The sequence below is a fragment of the Prinia subflava genome, chromosome 12, assembly GCF_021018805.1.
Source record: "Prinia subflava isolate CZ2003 ecotype Zambia chromosome 12, Cam_Psub_1.2, whole genome shotgun sequence".
Lineage (NCBI taxonomy): Eukaryota > Metazoa > Chordata > Aves > Passeriformes > Cisticolidae > Prinia > Prinia subflava.
Window position 1 is genome coordinate 2,450,093 of NC_086258.1, and position 18,916 is coordinate 2,469,008.

The following is an 18,916-nucleotide window of genomic DNA, read 5'->3' on the forward strand; positions in this document are numbered from 1 at the left end:
AAAGGTAGAGGTGAGTGAGGCAGAAAGATTTCTTACAGAAGGAAATGCAATGCCAGGGTTCTGGAAGGAAGCTACAATTTGGTGGGAAATACTGACTTTTGGGATACCCCGTCCCCTTCTTCCCCATTCCAAGCTGATCTCCATGAATGTTTCTCCAGCTTAACCTGCCATTGTCTCAGAGAAGTTATTTTAAAGCCTGGCAGCAGCTCAGTCTGGGCTATTATTTCAACAGTGTTAAAAGTGAGCAGGGAAAGCTGGGGTTGGTGTTATCTGCTGCTGCAGACACATGTCTGGGAGAGATTAGAGCCTGAGAAAATCCAAATAAATACATCCAGGGAGCCCATCCTGGGAATTCCTCTCATTTCAGCACATGCAGACTCGCTGCACTCCAACCCCCTTCTGCTCCTGCTCCTCCTTCTGGTGCTGAGTGGGTTCCTTTGGCACGGAATGTCAGAGGAGGTGGGAACCTGACATCCCTGGAGACCTGTGAGGCAGGGGGGAGATGGCCCAGCCAGGAGTCACTGCTGGAGGGCAGCCAGGGAGAGTGGCAGCTGTGCCAGGAGCCGTGTGTCACCTGAGAACAGGCACACCTTGGCAGCTCCTCCTGTTTGCCTGGCCATAACATGTGGCTGAGGCTGCACAAACACATCCCAGCCTGCCTGAGGAGGAGTTTAAGGCTCCACAAAACATCAGGAAAGCTCAAGGGGAAGAGGAGGAAAGCTCTGTGTGCTCTGGGATCTCTTGCAGGAATACCCTCCAGAGCTTCCCAGGACAGGAGGGACCTGAGCTCCAGTTCCTGCTGAGGGTTGTGAAGGCAAACTTTGCCTTTGGATCAGCAAATCCTCAGCCTGTGGGGAACTGGGAGGAACCAGCAGGAAAGACTCATTCTGTTCCTGCTCCTCTCCTCCTCCTCTCCTCTCCTCTCCTCTCCTCTCCTCTCCTCTCCTCTCCTCTCCTCTCCTCTCCTCTCCTCTCCTCTCCTCTCCTCTCCTCTCCTCTCCTCTCCTCTCCTCTCCTCTCCTCTCCTCTCCTCTCCTCTCCTCTCCTCTCCTCTCCTCTCCTCTCCTCTCCTCTCCTCTCCTCTCCTCTCCTCTCCTCTCCTCTCCTCTCCTCTCCTCTCCTCTCCTCTCCTCTCCTCTCCTCTCCTCTCCTCTCCTCTCCTCTCCTCTCCTCTCCTCTCCTCTCCTCTCCTCTCCTGCTGTTGGAGCCAGGGCTGGGGGCAGGAGGCAGCTCCTGGTGGTCCTTACCTTGGAATCTTTCAAATCCAGACAGTTCCTGGGAGTTTTGGGGCTCTTTGTGCACACCAACGTTCATGTGCTCTCCAGGACGAGAGGAAATGACCTCAGGCTGTGCTGGAGAAGGGTCAGGTTGGACATCACAGGAATTTCTCCATGGAAAACATTGTTAAACATCAGAAGGGGCTGCCCAGGGAGGTTTGGAGTGCCCATCCCTGGAGGTGTCCAAGGAAGGCCTGGAGGTGGCACTCAGTGCTCTGGGCTGGGGACAAGGAGGGGACTGGGCACAGCTTGGACTCGATGATCCAGGAGGTCTTTTCCAACCTAAATCATTCTGGGATTCAGTGATCAGAATGAGAGGATGATGAAAACCTGGGCTACAAACCCTGGCTGGGTGTTCTTCCCAGCCTGGGGTGTCCATCCCACCCCAGAGGAGGTTTTTGGGATCATCATTTGCTGTTTATTTCTGTTTGTCTTCCAACCCTATAAAACATGAGGCTTTGTTTTATAAATCCACAGAGAGGGAGGCTCTTGGAAAGCTGCTCCTGGAAACAAGTCCCTGGAGTGGGAGAGACTGGAGAATTTGCTGTTAATTTACTTTGACAATAGAGCAACAAAGAGAAGTTTATTTATGAGCAACAGCAAGGGCCCGTGTTTATGGCACTTGTCCCCACTCAGTGTCACACAAATTTTATTGGGATGTTTTTAATTTTTTTTAAGGAATCCCACAGAATCCTCTGGATAGGCATTGTACACCAATTCCACTGCTGACTCCCTGTAATTCAGTAATTAATTTAATTGCTGGGAGGCCAACTTGAGCAGATTGAGGAGAGGTTGTGTGGGGATTTAAATGAAAACCATGTAAAAATGCCCCTCCAGCTAAAGCTTTTTAGGCCCTGAATGTGGGTGAAACATCATTTCCATGGTGTTTGACTTGAGGTGAGTGAAGGTTTGAGCTCAGCCCAGGAGCTGTCAGTGCTCCAGGAGGGGCAGGAGATGAATGCACAGAACAGAGGAAGGAGGATCTGGAGGAGATCAGGGGATGGAAGATGCACCAAGCTGTGAGTGTGGCCTGGATATGGTGAGGGCTGGGCAAGGCTGGGGTGACACCAGAGCACCTCCCCAGGGACCAGGAGCCCTGGGTGGGGTTAACTCTTGGGGTTGCTCAAGAAGGAGATGGATGAGGAGCTCTGAAGGGTCTGGGGGTTGGATGAGATGACCTTTAAAGGTCCCTTCCAACCCAAACTAGATCATGATCCTGTGATCTCTCAGCACATCTTGCAAAGGCTGGAAATGGCTTCTTTTTTGCTTTCCTATTAAAAAAACCCAACTCAAGCGAGGCCACCAGACCCTGCAGGGCAGCTGGTCCTTGTGAGCCTCCCTCCAGCCCTTCCCAGCACCTCCTTCAGAAGGGTCTCCGTGCCCAGCTTCCAGGATATCCATTGGCTCCATGTCCTAAACCCTTCCACACCCCCACAAGGGCAGCACACAAGATCTTTCCCCCTCTGGTAACGGGATGAGATTTTTATGCTGGCTCATGGCTTGGAGAGTTGGGATTTGCCCTGATAAATCCGAAGGCTGAGTTGCCCCTTCTCCACTCCTGTGCCCGCTCCGTGCCTTTGGCAGCTCTGAAGCTCTTCCCTGCTCCCAAAGCTCTCTCCCTTTGCTGCCACTTGCCCTACTTTTCCCTGCAGCCAGCTTATCCTTACTCGGGGTCATCCTGCCTTCCAGCAGCCCTTCCTCCCTCCCGGCTTTGTCCCCAGGAGCCCCCTGCCCGCCCCGCAGAGCCCCCCGCGCTGGGCGCACAAAGGAGCGGCGGCACAGCTGCAGCCCCGGGTAATGAGCTCCAGGAGAACCTGTGCTCCCGATTTTCCTGTGCAGACAAAGCGTGCAGCCGAGCTCTTTCTTCCGGGAAGGTTTCGCTCCCCTGGAATTCGCCGTCCTCGCTGTGGGCTGCATTCACTCTTCCATAATGGCTCCAGCGTCCTCCGTGGGAAATGTCCCGGTTCCTTTTCTTCCTGCTTTGGCTCTGTCCCCCCCTGGACTTGCAGCCACGGGGTCAAACCCAAATTATCCCTGCTCTCCGGAGCAGGGAGGAGAAGGTTGAAATCCTGTTGTGTAAGCGGGCCTGGGAGCTGTGAGTGCTGCGGCTCAGAGCTCACCTCAGGCGCCTTCTGGAGGTGCCCTCGGGAAGGGGTGGTTGGATGGGGAGGGAAATGGGAACAGTGGGGGATGGATGTGGCACTGGCAGTGATATGGGTGGCTTCCGTGGGCATTGTCACGAGAAATTCTGGGATGGGAGGAGAAGCAGGAAGAGCTGCCTCCAAAAATCTTCATGCCAAGCTGTCCCTGAGCTTGTCCACCCAATGTGCAGAGCCACCAAGCAATTCCAAACTAGTGGGAAGTTGCCATTTTTGCTGCAGAGAAAGTCAGGCACAACCTCCAACATCATTCTAGAGGCAAAGGGCTCTGGGGGTGGGATGCCAGGGGGAAGTGGAGGAGCACTGGTGTGTTGGGAGGGCTGTGCTGCTTTGGATGCTTGGTGCTGGTGGCACTGGTGTGAGGCCCCAGGATGGAGCCCTGGTTTTCCATCACTTAACGCAGGGACCCTTCCTGATTAAATTCTGGAGCTCTGATGTCCCAGCCTGTCTGATCCAGGGCTTGGAGTGATCCTAAGCAGAGTCCTGGCAGGACATTTCCATCAGGCACTCAGGAATTAGAGCAAGGAAAGGCCCATTAGGTCATAGGCTCCATTTCCCAGCCAGGGCTGTCCCCTGGGCTTGTCCCCAGGGCTTGGCCAGCCCTGTTATTTCAGGTTCCAGCCATGCCACATCCAGGGGAAGTGACTCAGCCTGACAGGCCCTGTTAGGAGCTCTCTAAGGTCCCAGTTTTTGGCTGTTTAATACAATTTCCCCTCATTTCCCTCTTTTGGGGAGAAGGTAAAGCTCAGTGTCAGTTCCACACAATGAAACGAGCCAGAGGAGAACACGGGTGGTCACTTTTCTGTCTCTGCAGCTGGGGGTGCCCCTTGAGGAATGCTTTGGGGTGGGATGGGATGGGATGGGATGGGAGAGTGAATAGCCACTATTGAAACCCACCTGATTCCTGAGAGCACTAATGGGCCTTAGTGACCCCAGCCAGCCTCACCTGGGAGCCCCAGCTCATCCCAGCAGCCCCACTTAAGCTCAGCCCTGTGCTCTCAGCCCTGTCCTGAGCTCTGGGGAGGGGGGGTCTTTGCCTCCTGGGTGGGCCGTGGGCCTTCCCTGGATGGAATTTCTCTCCTTGTCCTTTTGCTCTCTGCCCCTTGGACAGACTTTACACCTCGCTACAGACTGGTTTCCACACCAGCTTCTGCCTGTGCTTCCCTTTACCACTGACTGTGTTCCAGGAGGGATCCACACTTGATTCCTGATCGCCTGGGGCTGCCTGTGGAGCATCTCCCCAGGGGCTGGCTGTGCCTGGGGTGTTCCCCCTTGGGATCTGTTCCTGTTAATGGGGCCCTGCCTGTCCTGGGGTGCCCCAGCTCCCCACAGCAGCTCCTGGGAGCAGCTGCTCCCTCCCAGCTTCCCTCCCCACTGCCCCTGCAGGAGTATCCCTGGCACTGGGATGCCTGGGAAGATTCCTGTGCTGCTTTTAGGAGCAAGTTGGATTTGGCAGCTGCAGCTCAACTCCAGGAATCTCCTTTCCAGTGCAGGAATAGCCATTCTGGGGGTGTTTGGGCAGAGGATGGATAGCAAAGGTGTTGGGTTGGGATGCTGGATGTGCTCTGTGGGCAGTGGGAAGGACAAGGAGAGCCCAAGGGGAGCACAGCTGGGCTGTGAGCTCGGTTTGGGGGTCCAGGATGGAGGTGGGAGGGTGCAGGGGCTGCAGGATGTAGAACCTATGTTTGTGAGCAGAGCTGCTCCCTGATGGCCTCTGGAAGGAGAAGGGAAGCCTGGCAGTGGGGATAAAGCAACTCAGCCCTGGGAATGTTGAAAACTCCAGAGAAAGTGGGATTTTTGTAAAGGAAACAGAATTCCTGTGGCAGATGTACAGTCTGGCCTGTTCCTGCCTCTGGCTGCTGCAGCAAATGCTCTCAGCATCCCCAGCCTGGGATTAGTGTGCTCCCAGGAAGGTGTGACCCTGCTCTCTGAGCTAGTGACAGCCCCTGCCGCTGGGAGCCCAGGTAATCCAGTGCTTGGGAAGCAGCCTGTCTGCTCCCAGAGTTCAAGGCAAAGGGAGAAAATAAACCTGCTTGGAAATGTACAGCGAATCCACGATGTTCTTGTAGTAACCACAAATCCAGCGGTGCCAGCAGGAAGAGGTGGCCCTTGGTTAATCCTGGGGAGAAGCAGCAAGGAAAAGCTTTGGTGTTGAGGCTGGGTGAGCCCTAAATCCAGCGTTGTGAACAACCTCATTGTGCAGCAGCTCCTGCCCCAAAACTGTGGGGCAATGAGCTGCAGAGAGAGCAGGAGCCTACCTTGGAATCCTGTTACAGTTTGGGTTGGAAGGGACCTTAAATCCCATCCCATTCTACCCCTGCCATGGCAGGGACACCTCCCACCATCCCAGGCTGCTCCAAGCCCTGTCCAACCTGGCCTTGGGCACTGCAAGAGATCCAGGAGCAGCCACAGCTTCTCTGGGCACCCTGTGCCAGTGTTTAAGCAGCCTTACTGTAAAAAACTTCTTTCCTCGAATCTGAATTGATCTTTTAGTGTAAAACCATTCCCCCTTTGTTCCCTGCCATCAGAGCCTAAGCAGGGAGTGGTGCTGTGCCCAGGGAATATTCCCTGAATGTTCATTCCAGGGCTGCTCCAGCTGCAGCAGAAGGGGAAGATTCATCCCTGACAGGATGCAGTGAGCTCTCACTGCCTGGGATCTCCAGCAAAGCTGGACCCTGGTGGGGGCTGCAGCCCCTGGAGATGGAATTGTGCAGGTCCTGGCACATCCGCTGATGTCAGCAGTGAGGGAATCACTCCCAAAAATGCTTGGGACTGAGAGGGACAAACATTCCTGATATTTTCCCCTCTGTGAGCTCTTTGGTCTTGGATTAATTCCCATGCTGTGCTGATAAACTCTGCTGGCTCTGCCTTTGGGGGTTTTTGGCTGCTCAGGGCTCCCAGGGGCTCAACCCTGCACCCTCTGGCTTGGTCTCAGCCTTTTGGCGTTCCTGGTGCCAAAAGCTGCTGCACCTTCATTTTGCAGAGCTTTAGGTTGCCTGGAAACCAGTGGATGCTGTGCCCATGTGGGCAGCTGGGGAAATCCCTGGTGAAATCCCAACTCCCCGCAAACAGCCACGTCTCCTCCATTCCTTCCCCTCTTTCCCAAGCAAAATCTTCCAAGGAGATGGTGTCAGGAGTGACACACGAGTGTCTGAAGCAGATCAAAGCTGCTTTCTGCTTGATGGATTTGTTATTTTCCCTGGCTGGGGTGTGGATATCTCCTGGCAGGTCACAGCGTGCCCGGGGCTGTTTGTCTGCCCTCACATCAATCTCGCACCTCTTCCACAGCAGTGAGGGAATTACAGGCAGTGAAGGGGCTGGAGGCTTCCCAAGCCATGGCAGATGCTCGTGCAGATGGTGCTGGCACAATTCCCACTGACAAATCATCAAGTGGGATTGCCCAGACCCTCCCAGGAAAGGGACTGTGGGGTCTGGAGTGATCCTGCAAGGCTGGACCGAGGGTTTTGATCTGAGTCTGTCCCTTGTCCCCACTCCTTGCTGGTGGCAGTGTTGTTGCCACACTGGAGGGACCTGGTTTTGGATGTCTGAGGTCTGCAAGTCTTTTTGCTAATAGAGAGGAACAAGAAACCTTGAGGTTTTAAACACACTTTTCCTCAGGTATTCCTGTAGCTCAGAGATTCTTTAGTTAAAGATGAACTTGGAAAGAGAAAGTCTCTTCACCAAGGGAGTGAAAAGCTTCTCATGGCTGTGCCAAACAGCCCAGGGCAGGGGCTCTCCTCAGTTCAAACCATCTCACAAATTCACAGCACATTCTGAGAGTGGATCCTTTCCTTCCTGGGGATTCCCACTGGAATTCCTGACCCTGTGATAGGGCTGAACCCTGCTTTGGGCAGGGAGGGGTGTCCCCACCCTCTGGTCAGGACACTGAGGGACACAGCAACTTCTTCCCTTGGTCCAATTCTTTATTTACAGCATCAACAAGGAGGTTTGGGAAAGGATGAGCAGGATTGCTGTGCCCAGCTGCTCCAGGACCTGTGGTTTGGGACATTTGTGTCCCAGGCGCTGCTTTACAGCCCCGAGCATCCCAACTCTGTGGCTGTAAAGGTACCACCACAGCTGGGGAAGGAATGGCCCTTCCTGCCTTTGGGACAGTGGCTTCAAAAGTCATATGGTATTTAAAAATCTCACCTGGCTGTTTGTGAAGATGTCTGAATGGTTCTTGTGGTCTGAGTCTGCTGAATTTGTGTACTGAATTTTAATTCTCCCAAATTTACACTCTTCTTCCTGCGGGTTGGGTCTGTTGTCCAATTTGTCTGGTTTTTCTCTTGTTGGAGAATAAGCAGAGCAGAGCCCTGTAGTGGAGGTTTCTCAGCCTACTGAGCATCTCTCTTTTTGCCCCCAATGCAGAAGAGGTGAACCTGCTGGACAAAATCACTCTCCATGCCCAGGACCTCAGCAATGTTTCCTTTGGCTACGACCACAGCAAGTGCAGGATCCTGGAGATCGGGCAGTACGCCACCCTCAACATCCCCACCAGGGAGGCCTTTGGGGACAGGTAACGTCCCTTCAGGGGTGGCAGTGGGGTGGGGGGGCTCAAAAATCATCTAAGGCGTGGCTGTTGGTTTGAGGAGTTCCTTGGAGAGCTTATTCCATGATGACATGGAGATAACTCAGCCACGCTGTGCTCTGAGCTCAGGGCTTCCTTCAGTTCGTACCTTTTGGAACAGTTTGTCCTGTCCCTGGAAGTGTCCAAGGCCAGTCTGGATGGGGCTTGGAGCAGCCTGGGGTAGTGGAAGGTGTCCCTGCCCATGGCAGGGGGTGGGGTGAGATGAGCTTGAAGGTTTCCTCCAATCCAAATCATTCTGGGGCTCTTTGATCATCCTCGGTTGGGTACAGGAAGGACACCTTGGCATGGCCCCATCACCCCGTGCTGAGGTTGTGTGGGCAGTGCTAATTTGGGCCTGGCTGCTCCTCTTTGAACCTCTCAACTGGAATGATCGTTGGCTCTTCTTCTCTTTATTTTCCCTTCTCGCTCGGTTCATTTGTGAATTTTTGTATCCCGAGGGATCAGTTGATGGTGACACAGCAGCAGCTGCGCAGTGCCACGTGTCCCCTCTTTCTGCCAGGTTTGCAGATGAGCTGAGCGTGCTGCTGAAGCTCAGGTACTCCCTGAAGGAGGACACCAGCCTGGTGACCATCCTCAGCCACCGCAGCCACGTGCTCTTCCAGATCAGGATTAACCCCCACGCCCTGGTCTTCATCACCACCAGGAGGAGACATTACGAGTAAGTCCCAGCCCAGGTTCTGTTTTCCTGCCTTGCCATCCTTCCTTTTCTCCTCCCAAGGGTTGGGGTTTCCCTCTCTGGTGGGCTTTGGGCAGTGCTGAGCTCACCTCAGCTAGAGGAAGGTGATGTTCCTCAGACCTGGTGCAAACTCCACCCTGCCAAAGTGATGCAGCTCTGGAAAACAAAACAAAGAACAAAAAGGTTCAGATCCCTGGGGATAAATCAAGATGAAAAACCCAGACATTTCTCAGATGCCTCAAGTGGTTGTAGACATCCCCAAATCCATGGAAAACAAGTGATGGTGTTGTAACAATTCTCAGATTGTTCCTTGTGTCTCCACTAAGGATGGGTACATGAGGGAGCCTGGGAGCTGCTGAGGGGTAAATCCTGGTCCTGGATAAGGTGTGGGATTGTTAGAATTCTTGGCTCTTTCCTGCTCCAAGGTCAGAGCAAATAAAACTCAGGAGATGTTGTTTTTGAAGTCTCACTCTGAAATGTATTATCCTTATCTATCACAAACTCACGAGATGTGAGTTCTCTCTAACAAGTCAAGAAAGTGAGATAAAATGGTATCTACTCAAGGTTACTGAAGCCTTAATTATTCAATAAACAGTTGGCATCTATATTATTTATGTTTCTAATCCAATTGTGATCACCCAAAACCCGCAATGCGGACCTCTTTGTCCCAATAGCAAAAAACCACCCAGATTTGTGAAGAGGAAGGAAGAAGAAGGTACAAAAAAGACAACTAATCCACACCCAAAGTCCTCCATCTTGGCTCCCATATATCACCACACACTAAAATCCCAAATCTAAGTTTTTCACCCTGTGAGATCACACAATACCATCCGAACTACATCCCCATGATCCCAGTGCTATCATTCATTTTGGGAAGCCTGTTTTGAGGCCTCAGGTCAAATGCAGTGCTTACCTGAAGTCCAAAATCTTCAGCGTCTGGAGTTCCCTCGTGGGATGAAGTTTCCTGCTGTGCCTCTTCCCCTCCCCTCAGGTTCCCAGTGTCCTTCCTGGGCGATGGGCACTGGCACCGAGTGGCCCTCAGCATCTCCCTGGAGAGGCTGGAGCTGCACGTGGACTGTCGGCTGGTGGACAGAGTGAGCTGGTCCAACTATTTTGGGATGGGAGTGAACACCGAGGGGCTGATCATCATTGGAGGCCTCATCGAGTCCTTCGAGATCCCCTTTAAGGTGAGAGCTGGGCAGGGTCTGCTCTACCTGCCTGAATGAGGTTGCAGGTTCCCTCTGATGGAATCCATTTCCATCGCCTTCTCTTTCCAAAACATGAAATTTATTTTCATGCTTAGGCAGGATAAACTTAGCAAAGACTTGAAATTGTGCAGAGGGCTTAGGTTGGGGTCAGGATAGCAGTCAGGTCACCTCTGGGTTTGATTTTCACTCATTCTCTGGTGCTGGCCATGACTTGGACCATGCAGAGAATTCTCTGTGCAGTCAGCATGGAAAGGTCTGGTTGGGGAAGTGTGTCCCATGGCTTCAGACTTCCAAAGGGCAGGGACGGATGGGAGATTGGGCAGGAATTGTTCCCTGGGAGGGTGGGCAGGCCCTGGCACAGGGTGCCCAGAGCAGCTGTGGCTGCCCCTGGATCCCTGGCAGTGCCCAAGGCCAGGCTGGACAGGGCTTGGAGCAGCCTGGGACAGTGGGAGGGGTCCCTGCCCGTGGCATCTTTGCATGCAGCTCTTGAAGCTGGAGGGGCAGTGGTCATTGCCCAACCATCCCATAAAGAAATCCCTGGCTATGAGAAGCTGGAGATGACCTCCCCTGCAGGCTCTTCCAGATCTTTCCCTCTCCTCTGGAAGGAGCAGGAGGATAACCTCTGGTTTGTGTGTCTCTTCCAGGGCGCTCTCCAACAGCTGACCTTCGTGATGGGAGACCCAGCAGCCGCTGCCGAGCACTGCCACGGCCACAACTCAACCTGCCCAGGCTCCTTCAGCCTCAACAGGGCCCCGTGGGAGCTCCCAACAGCCTGGCCAGAGGTGTGGCTGGGGGCAGCTGACAGATTTAGGGACTGCTGGGCCACACTTTTCCTTGGAGGTTCCAATGAATCATCACACGATTTCAATGGAAGGCCCAACCCAGGGTGTTGCCTGGAATTGCTGGGATCTCGGGTTTGGGATGGGATATGAGGAGGTGGGGCGGTCCTTTTCCATCCCTTCAAGTCACAGATGGGTTTGGTGCCAAGGAGAGTGAGCTAAAGGGAGAATTTGGGATCCAGGGAATTCCGGGGGGTGGCTGTGACTGGATGTGCTCCTGTGTGTGGCACAGGAAAGCTTTGAGTAATGCTGCAGCTGGAGCTGTGTGTCTGAGAGGAGGTGAAAGCTGTCCCTGGGAACTGGACACCACTCTGCAATTCTTGCCCACTCCCAGCAGCACTGCACCCTTTGGGACATCATCCTTCCAGAAGTTGTCCCTCTCTTCTGCCAGGGTTGCTGGAAAATGGAAATTTGGGGGATTTTGCTTTCATTACAAATTTCCAACAAACATATCCCTGTCAAAAAGCCCAGGTCACATCATAAATCCCCCAAAACATGAAGCACCCAGGCTTTCCTCAGGAGCTGGAGTTGGCCCAGGGAAATTCCTCACATCTTAGGCCAGGTGCCTTCATGGGAAATGCTTCATAGGAGCCTGGGAAAAGCTGGAGAGAGGCAAGTGCTGGATGTCAGCACTTGGCACGAGCCTCGTGTGTGGAACTCATTTCTGTGCTCTGCTGAGGAGCTGGGACAGCTGCTGGGAAAGGCAGTGCCAGGGGAGGGAACTGGGTGTGGGATGAGGCACCTGCCCTGTGTGGCTCCTGCCCAGCTCCTTTGGGATGCTGGAGCCAGCACGTCCAGGCAGGGAGCAGGGAGAGGTGACAGCTGGGACAGCCCCGCAGTGGCTGCAGCACTCCCAGCAGGGGCTGCTTGGTTTTGTGCTGATTATTTGAAGGGGGGGGGGCGGGTTGGGAAAGCCCTGCTGATGAGGGATTGAGGAGCTGGCTCTGATGGGGAGTGTGGAGCAGGCTGAGTGGAACACAGCTGGTCACACTGGTTCCCTCCTGCTCGGGGGGAGAGGGGAGTGGCCGGGGGTCCAGTGTAACCCCTGGTCAGCCCAGAATGAAACCTGTCCTGTCCTGTCCTGTCCTGAGCTCTGGAGGCCTGGAGCTCTTCTGGGAGTGGCTCTGGGGTCTCACCCATCAAGCAGAAAATTTCACTTTAAGCATCAGTAAATTGTCTGCATGTGGGACTCCATGGGATAATTCTGACCCACATCCCTGCCCAGTTCCCATCCCTTGCTGGCCCTCCTGAGGAGCTTCCAAATCAACAGAAATTACAAAAACCGACCCAAACTCTTGAGAGGTTTGATCAGAAGCCATTCCCTCGTGCTGCTGTGAAGGATTGGCTCCCACTGTGCATTCCCTGGATGCCTCCTGTGCCGGCAGAGGCAGCTCCTCAGTCCTGGAGCCAGCAATAAGCACATGCTGAAGGCAGTTCTGGTCCATGGGCAGTGACGTTTTTCCTCTTTTCTCTCTCCAACTCTCCAGGTGTCAAAGGAAACCAATGAAATCCAGGATTCATCTGCTCAGGTATGACTCCAGCACTGTCCCTCCTTGTGTCCCTGTGCTGTCACCCCCAAGCTGTCTCCTGGGGACAGGAGTTGCTCTTTGCCTTATTAGGCAAAGCCAAAATACCCAGACAAGGCCACTGATTATGATTTTCTTGGCTGTTACTGTTATTTTCTCTACTGCAACCTCTCTCTTTGTTGGTTTGAACGTACCTTGCTGTGTCCCAGACCTGGTGGAGGCCATGGGCAGTGCTCAGGTGACTTTCCTGAGCATTTGCAGGGACCCAGAGGGGTGTGGTGAGGCAGGGAATGAGGTGGATCAGGCCACTGCCTGCCCAGAGGATTTGTGGATGTGCCTGGGAGCTGAGGCAGGCTGGATTAGCCTGGAGGGAAGGAGGTGAGGTCAGCAGGGTGGCAGGATTTGGGATAAAGCGGGATGACCACTGCTCATACCCACAGTGGGATCTGATGCCTGCCCGGGGAGGCATCCCCCAGGAGCTCCCTGCTGTCCCTGAGGAGGTGGGAAGGGCTGGAGCTCTCTGGGAGGGGGTGGTTGTGGTTCTGGGGCTCTCCTTGGTGTGGATTCCTGGGGTCTGGTGCTGGCAGAGGGGTGGTTGCTCCCCAGTGCCACTGGTGCTCCTGGTGCTGGGCTCCTTGCTGGAGCTGCTGTCCCCAGCTGGAGCTTGGAGCGTGTCCCCAGCTCGTGTGCACGTGCTGGGGACATGAGGGAGTGCTCTGAGTGAGGCTGCCTGAGTGTTCCTGCTTTATTTGGGGTTTTCAGCCAAGCTTTGTTGTTCAAGTCCATGCAAACAAATCCTGAGGGGAAAACCCGCCAGCAAATGCAAATTGAGATTTGTGTGTGTGTGACTGAGCAGTTCAGAGCTCTTCATGCCCCTCACCCTCCTGGTTCCTGTTGACTCTTCGGGGACAGTCTCTCTTCTCTCCCCTGGCCTTCACTGCCTGGCCACACTGGATAATTCCAAACTGGAACTGGCCAAGTGGCCCTTGGCAGCCGGGTCCATCCCTCTGCTCCGGGCTCAGCAGCTCAGGGGGAAACGTGCCCCAGGTTTGCTGGGTGGGTTTGTAATGAACTGAGGTAGCAAAAATCACCTTTTCTGGGCACTTATGGAAGGTGGGCTCTGTCATCCTGCTGGATCCTGTTCGGGATGTGATTCCCACCTGCCAATCCTTCCAGACCCTGGCAAGACATTGCTGTAACAAGGAAAGTGGTGAAATTCATAAGTCTGCAGGGGAAAACGAACAATATTCTGGATTTGGGACAAGTTTATTTTTCAAGCACTTAATAAGGAGCAGAGACTCCTTGGAATCTTTGGCATTAAGATTTATTAGGAATAAAAAAGGCCCTGCAGTTTGGGAGTAATGAGGAGCAGCCCAGCTCTGCTGCAGGGACAGGCCACAGCTCTGCTTTCTAGTTCCTTTGTTCATTTAGAAGTAAATTAGTACATTGGTGGATTCCTTAATTGGTAATTAGAGCTAAATAATTATGGAGGCTCAGGGTGATGGCACAGGAAGATGCCATGGGGGGAAGGCAGATGAGTTTCTTACTGGCAGTGATACCTGAATTGCAGCCCACTCCTTTTGGCATAATCTTTTTTGAGGAATAAATTGCCATTTCTGAGCAATGTTTGGGACATGGATGGTGTTGAACCTCTTCTCCTGCATTTTGTTTTCTCTTAAACTGCCTGTCCTAAACGTGAGCAGGAGGGCTGAGCTGGTTCCTGAACTGCTTTTCCAGGGCAGCTTAACCTGGGATCCTAAAGCCATTCACCAGTCAGAGCTTAAATCCCACAGGTTTCCAAAGAGACAGAACTTCACAGGTTTAATTTCTGGGCAGTTCAAACGAGTTGGGAAGTTCCTGCTTGATTTAAAAATGCTGTGAAAGCTCTGTGGAAATGCTTGGTTGGGTGGTGGCACCTCTGTTCTCCCGTGCTTAGGTTTGTCAGTGAGCACAGCTGGTGTGGGAATCACTCCTACAGGCTCACTCAAGCCTAAAATTCCATCCTTCCTGTCCAATCAGGGCAGTCTGTGGAAATCAGGACGTGCACAAACTCCTGGTGCTGGGCTTTAAAACAGCCCTCACGACAGGCTTGGCCCATCCTGACTAACAGAGACAAGCCCTCATGGGGAACTGTCCCTGCTCCACCCCACTGCTTCCCCAGAGCTCTGGGGCTGCTGCTTGCTTGGATAACCTGGGATAATTCCAAATATTGCTGTGGGGAATGTGACAGACAGCTGGAGCCCAGCTCTGTCCCTGCTCTCAGGCCTTACATTGAATTCCTGATAGCTCCCATATCTCAGCCCCCTGAAGAGCTCTGGATCCAGTTTCTCCAGCAGGATAAGCTCTGTGGATAATTTATTGTCCTGCAAAGCCACTGTGGGATGAATGCAATGACAGGAACCCATTGAGCTGAACCCCAGAGGTTTTTAATCCCCAAACCCAAGTGTTCCACCTAGCCAGAACCTCTGGAGGTGCTCTCCAACCTTTCATGGCCTGGCCTCCTGCCTGGGGACAGCTTTTGTGCCCTTGCTGACTTTTAGGGCTTGTCACGTGCCAGAAGTGTGGCAGCAAGGCCTGGTTGATCATCAGCTCCTCCAGAAGGTTCCTGGGCTGTTGTTCTTCCCACCAGTGCCTGGTGTCCTGCTGCAGCTCCGTGGCCGTGTCCCTGGGGAGCCACAGCCCTGGGAAGGGCCAGCAGAGCCGTCCCTGCGGGGGCTCTGAGGAGAGGGGCTTGTCCTGCTTTTCCTTTGGAAAGGGGAGGCACCAGGGCTCTGGGAGTGTGGCAGGGAGCACATGGAATCCTCCTGAGCTGCCCAGGCTGAGCAGGATGGCTTCCCTGGATGGAGGCTTGCAGGGATGTTCAGGATTTTGGGGTGGGTAGGGCATCAGGGAGCCCCAAACACCCCCCTGGGAAATAGGGCATTGCTGAGGGGTCACAGGGATCTCCAAATAAAAACCAACCTGTTCCTGTGGGAAACCTTCCACTGGCCCAGGGTGCTCCAAGGCCCAGCCAGCCTGGCCTGGGACACTTCCAGGGATCCAGGGGCAGCCACAACTTCTCTGGGAATTCCATCCCAGCCCCTCCCCACCCTCATGGGGAGGAATTTATTCCCAATATCCCATTGAAATCACTTCTGTTCTTCCTTCTCCTATCACTCCATGCCCCTGTAAAAAGTCTCCTCTCCAAACTTCTCATGGCCCCTTTAGGAGCTGGCACCAGAAATAATCCATCTTATTTATTTTTCAGCCTCACAGTGCGTTCCCTTCCCAAATCCAGCACCCAGGTGTGATGTGGGAAGCTCGTGGGCAAACATTCCAGCCCCTGTGGGGGTCACTGTGCTGAGCTGTTCCTGTCCCCAGGAGTAAGAGGCTCCTGCCTTTGAGCCTGGAGCAGCTGGGGAAGGATGGGTGAGGGCTGCAGCCCCTCCCCAGGAATGAGCTGAGCCCAGGAGGGATTGATCCTGCAGGCTCCTGCTGTGGGTGTGCAGCTCCACAGGTACAGCTGTGACCTGATCTGCTGCTGGACACATCCCACGGCATTTCCTGGCACTTATTCCTTCTTTAAATAGGTCCAAACTTGATTTCTGATTTTTTTTTCCTATGATGCAGCCTCTTTTAGGGGCTTGATGCTAGAAGGTGCTGGAAAAAATAGTTTAAAAATTGTCTCTGGTCTTGAGATGGAGTGAATCACACTGGACCTTTGGCTGTTAGATTGAAGAGGCTTCTATCAACAAAAAAAAATCTGTTTCCTAGGAGAAGACCCTGAGCTTTGAACTCTGTTTTACCCAGCCTGACCCAGCTGAAAATTAGGGCAGAGTGTTATGCTGGTTGTCTGGGCTGCTGAAAATCGGGATGCTCCAAGCTGGGCTTTAATCCCTTCACCATTTAGGAGTTTTTGGAGTGTGGTGCCAGCTGAAAAGCCCTCCAAAAATCCAGCAGCACTGTTATGTTTGTCAGTAAAAACTCTGAGGCTCCTCAGGCAAGATACCAAGTTAGAAACCCTTTCCAAAACCATGGCATTGATTACGTATCTGTGATTTCTTTATTAATGAGCCCCATATCAGTTGTTCTGTTATTTTGCTTGAGGGAAGAAGCCTGTAATTGCTCAAAGCTTCCTGTTTGCCTTTTTTTTTTTTTTTTTTTTTTTTTTTGCCGTTTTTTGCCTTTTTTGCCTTTTTTCTTTTAAATTCCATGTTGGCACAACACAAAGCCTTTTCCCAGTCAGTCCCCTGGAGCTTCCCCAGCTCTATGCCAAACTGAGAATTCAGTGTCTATCTTGGGGAGAGGCTGAGGTTTTAATACTTTTGGGGTTGAATTTTTGGGCTGGGATTGAGAAACCTCTGCTCCTTGTCACCTCTGCAATGGGAAGTATTTCAGTGTCATTTGGTTTTGTCATCTGGATTCTCTAAATGTGGACAGAACTGGGGTTCTCCATCTCTTCCCACGTCACTGCTGTGGGTTTGTCAGTGCCTCGTGGCAGGTGACAATGAGGACCTCAGATGTGGCTGGGGCAGAGACTTCTCCTGCCTTTATTGTATTGTCCTTCTATAATCCAATTTTCTGCAAATCACAGACTCTGCCTTGCTTGTCGCGTGCCAATTCCTTCTTTTTTCCCTTCTGTTTTATCATCCTTGATGGCTGCTTTCAATCTGGGCTCCTTCCCCACTTCCCAGCTGCAATTTCTGGGAGTTCAAACCCACATGCCTCACACAACTCTCACGCTTTTGGACAGCTTCAGAGCTGTTCCCAATTTGTCCCTCTCAGCTGGTTCTCCTCTAAATTTGGCCAGTTTGGAGGAGCAAGGATGGATTCTATTGATTTTGGCTTTCTGTTGTGTTTACACAAACCAATATAATTCGGCCTTGTGCCTCAGTAATTTTTCTTTAGAGACCCTTTTCCCCTGAGCCTTGCCCAATGGGAGTTTCCAGTGTGGACCTTTCCCATGTCAAGTGTTGAAGTTGGATTAAAACCCCCTTTTCTTCACTGTGTGGGAATTCTGGGCTCCCAGTGCCAGCTGCCAGGCCTGGATGTGGCTTCCCACTGGGGTTCCCAGGCTGGCACATCCTGTGGGGCTGTTCTGCACCAGCATCACCTCCTGAGAGCCTGAACCCTCCAGCTCCTGCCCCTGCAGCGCCTCACAGCTCGTGGTTAGTAGGATTTGGGAATTCTCACCACACTTTTCCTCACCTGCTGGTCATGCTCATGGAAATCTGGGTACCCTGGTCTGTGGAAGGTGTCCCTGCCCTTGGCAGGGGTGCAATGAGATGAGATTTAACATCTTTCCAACCCAAACCATGCCCTGACACCATCTGCCAGCTGTTATCCACAGGTAACTGTCCTTTGAGGAACTGGTGTTTAAATTTTGGCTGCTGATGCCCCTGGGGTTCATCTGCCAGCCCCATGGAGCAGAGAGGTGCTGCTGTCTTCCATTCATTTTCCACCTCAAGGTGTACAAAATGAGGCACCAAGTGGCTGTAGCTGAAACTTTCCAATCCTGGGGATTGCAAAATGTGTTTTAAGGAAATTACCACTTTAAATCAAAACTAGAAAAAGTGGTTGGAAGGAGAAACACAGATCAAGTTGGGAAGCTGAAGTACATTGATTTATTTTTTGTCACCATTAAAGGTGTACTTCAAGATGTGCTTTTGATCAGAAACCCCCCAAAGCACCAAAAATGGAACATCAAAACTGCGCTGCTTCACGGTTTAATTTCTGAAAGAAAAATTCTTTATTTCAACTCCATAAGAAATGGCAGTGGGTTTTATCCCTTCCAGGAACTGCCTTTAAGAGAACAAACATTGCCTGTGTTCCCCTGGAGGGAGCTCCTGTCCTGTGGGGACTCTGCTGCCCCTTGTCCCCCTCCCAGGAGCTTGTCCCCCCTCTCAGGAGGGAAATGAGGAATGGGGCTCTTGGGGTGCCCCTGGCAGAGCTCTCACCCCCAGGCTGCACAGGGAGGACCCTGCTGATGCCCCAAATTTTGGGCAAAGCTCCTTTCTAGCTCCACGAGGCTGGGAAGGTTGTGCCCAGGAGGCAGCTCCAGGTGGGAGTGGGGCCATGCTGGACCAATGGCTCTCCCTCTGCCCCAGGTTTTGGTGGGTGCCTGTCTGGCTCCTCTGGGCTGTGTGTCCCTCTTGGGGTTCTGGACCTGCCACAGGAGCTGGGTGTGGGCAGGTGAAGAGCTGCTCTTCTTTTTTTTGGGTTGTTCAGGGGGTTTTGGATAGAGCCCAGTGCTCCATGGGGCTGAGGAGGAATTCCAGATCCCCTTTGGCTCCTCTGGGGAAGGGGACCTTGCAGGGAACGTGGTTGCTCTCAATCACCAGCTGAAGCCATTTTAGGCTGGACAAATGATGGGGTTGAGTTTTAGCCAGGATGCTTTTTCTGCAGCTCTCGATTTGATTTCTTGCCTGAAAGGACTTTGTAAAATAAACTATTTTAAAAGAAAACTATATTATTTAAGAAGGATTCTAAAAAAGGTGTTTTTGTAGAGTCTCTCTCTGTTACAGCTGTTTCCTGCCCACCCCCAGCTCACAGCCATCCTGCTTAAACAGAAACAGAGCCACAGACCAAGTTTGTTAAAGCAGTGACAGGGTGGCTCCTAACTGAGTTTGAAATTTGGCTGTTACATTACTTGAGGCAGCCTCTG

At 52.7% G+C, this 18,916-nt stretch overlaps 1 protein-coding gene across 1 annotated transcript in view; it reads left to right on the top strand.

Moving 5' to 3' along the window:
- Positions 1 to 18,916, top strand: part of LOC134557129 (collagen alpha-1(I) chain-like) — a 79,773-nt gene that overhangs the window by 23,911 nt on the left and 36,946 nt on the right. Inside the window, exons 2-6 of the mRNA XM_063409804.1 lie at positions 7,805 to 7,952; positions 8,524 to 8,682; positions 9,692 to 9,887; positions 10,553 to 10,690; positions 12,235 to 12,276. Of these exons, the coding sequence (XP_063265874.1) occupies positions 7,805 to 7,952; positions 8,524 to 8,682; positions 9,692 to 9,887; positions 10,553 to 10,690; positions 12,235 to 12,276 (683 nt within the window). The remainder of the gene's footprint in view (positions 1 to 7,804; positions 7,953 to 8,523; positions 8,683 to 9,691; positions 9,888 to 10,552; positions 10,691 to 12,234; positions 12,277 to 18,916) is intronic.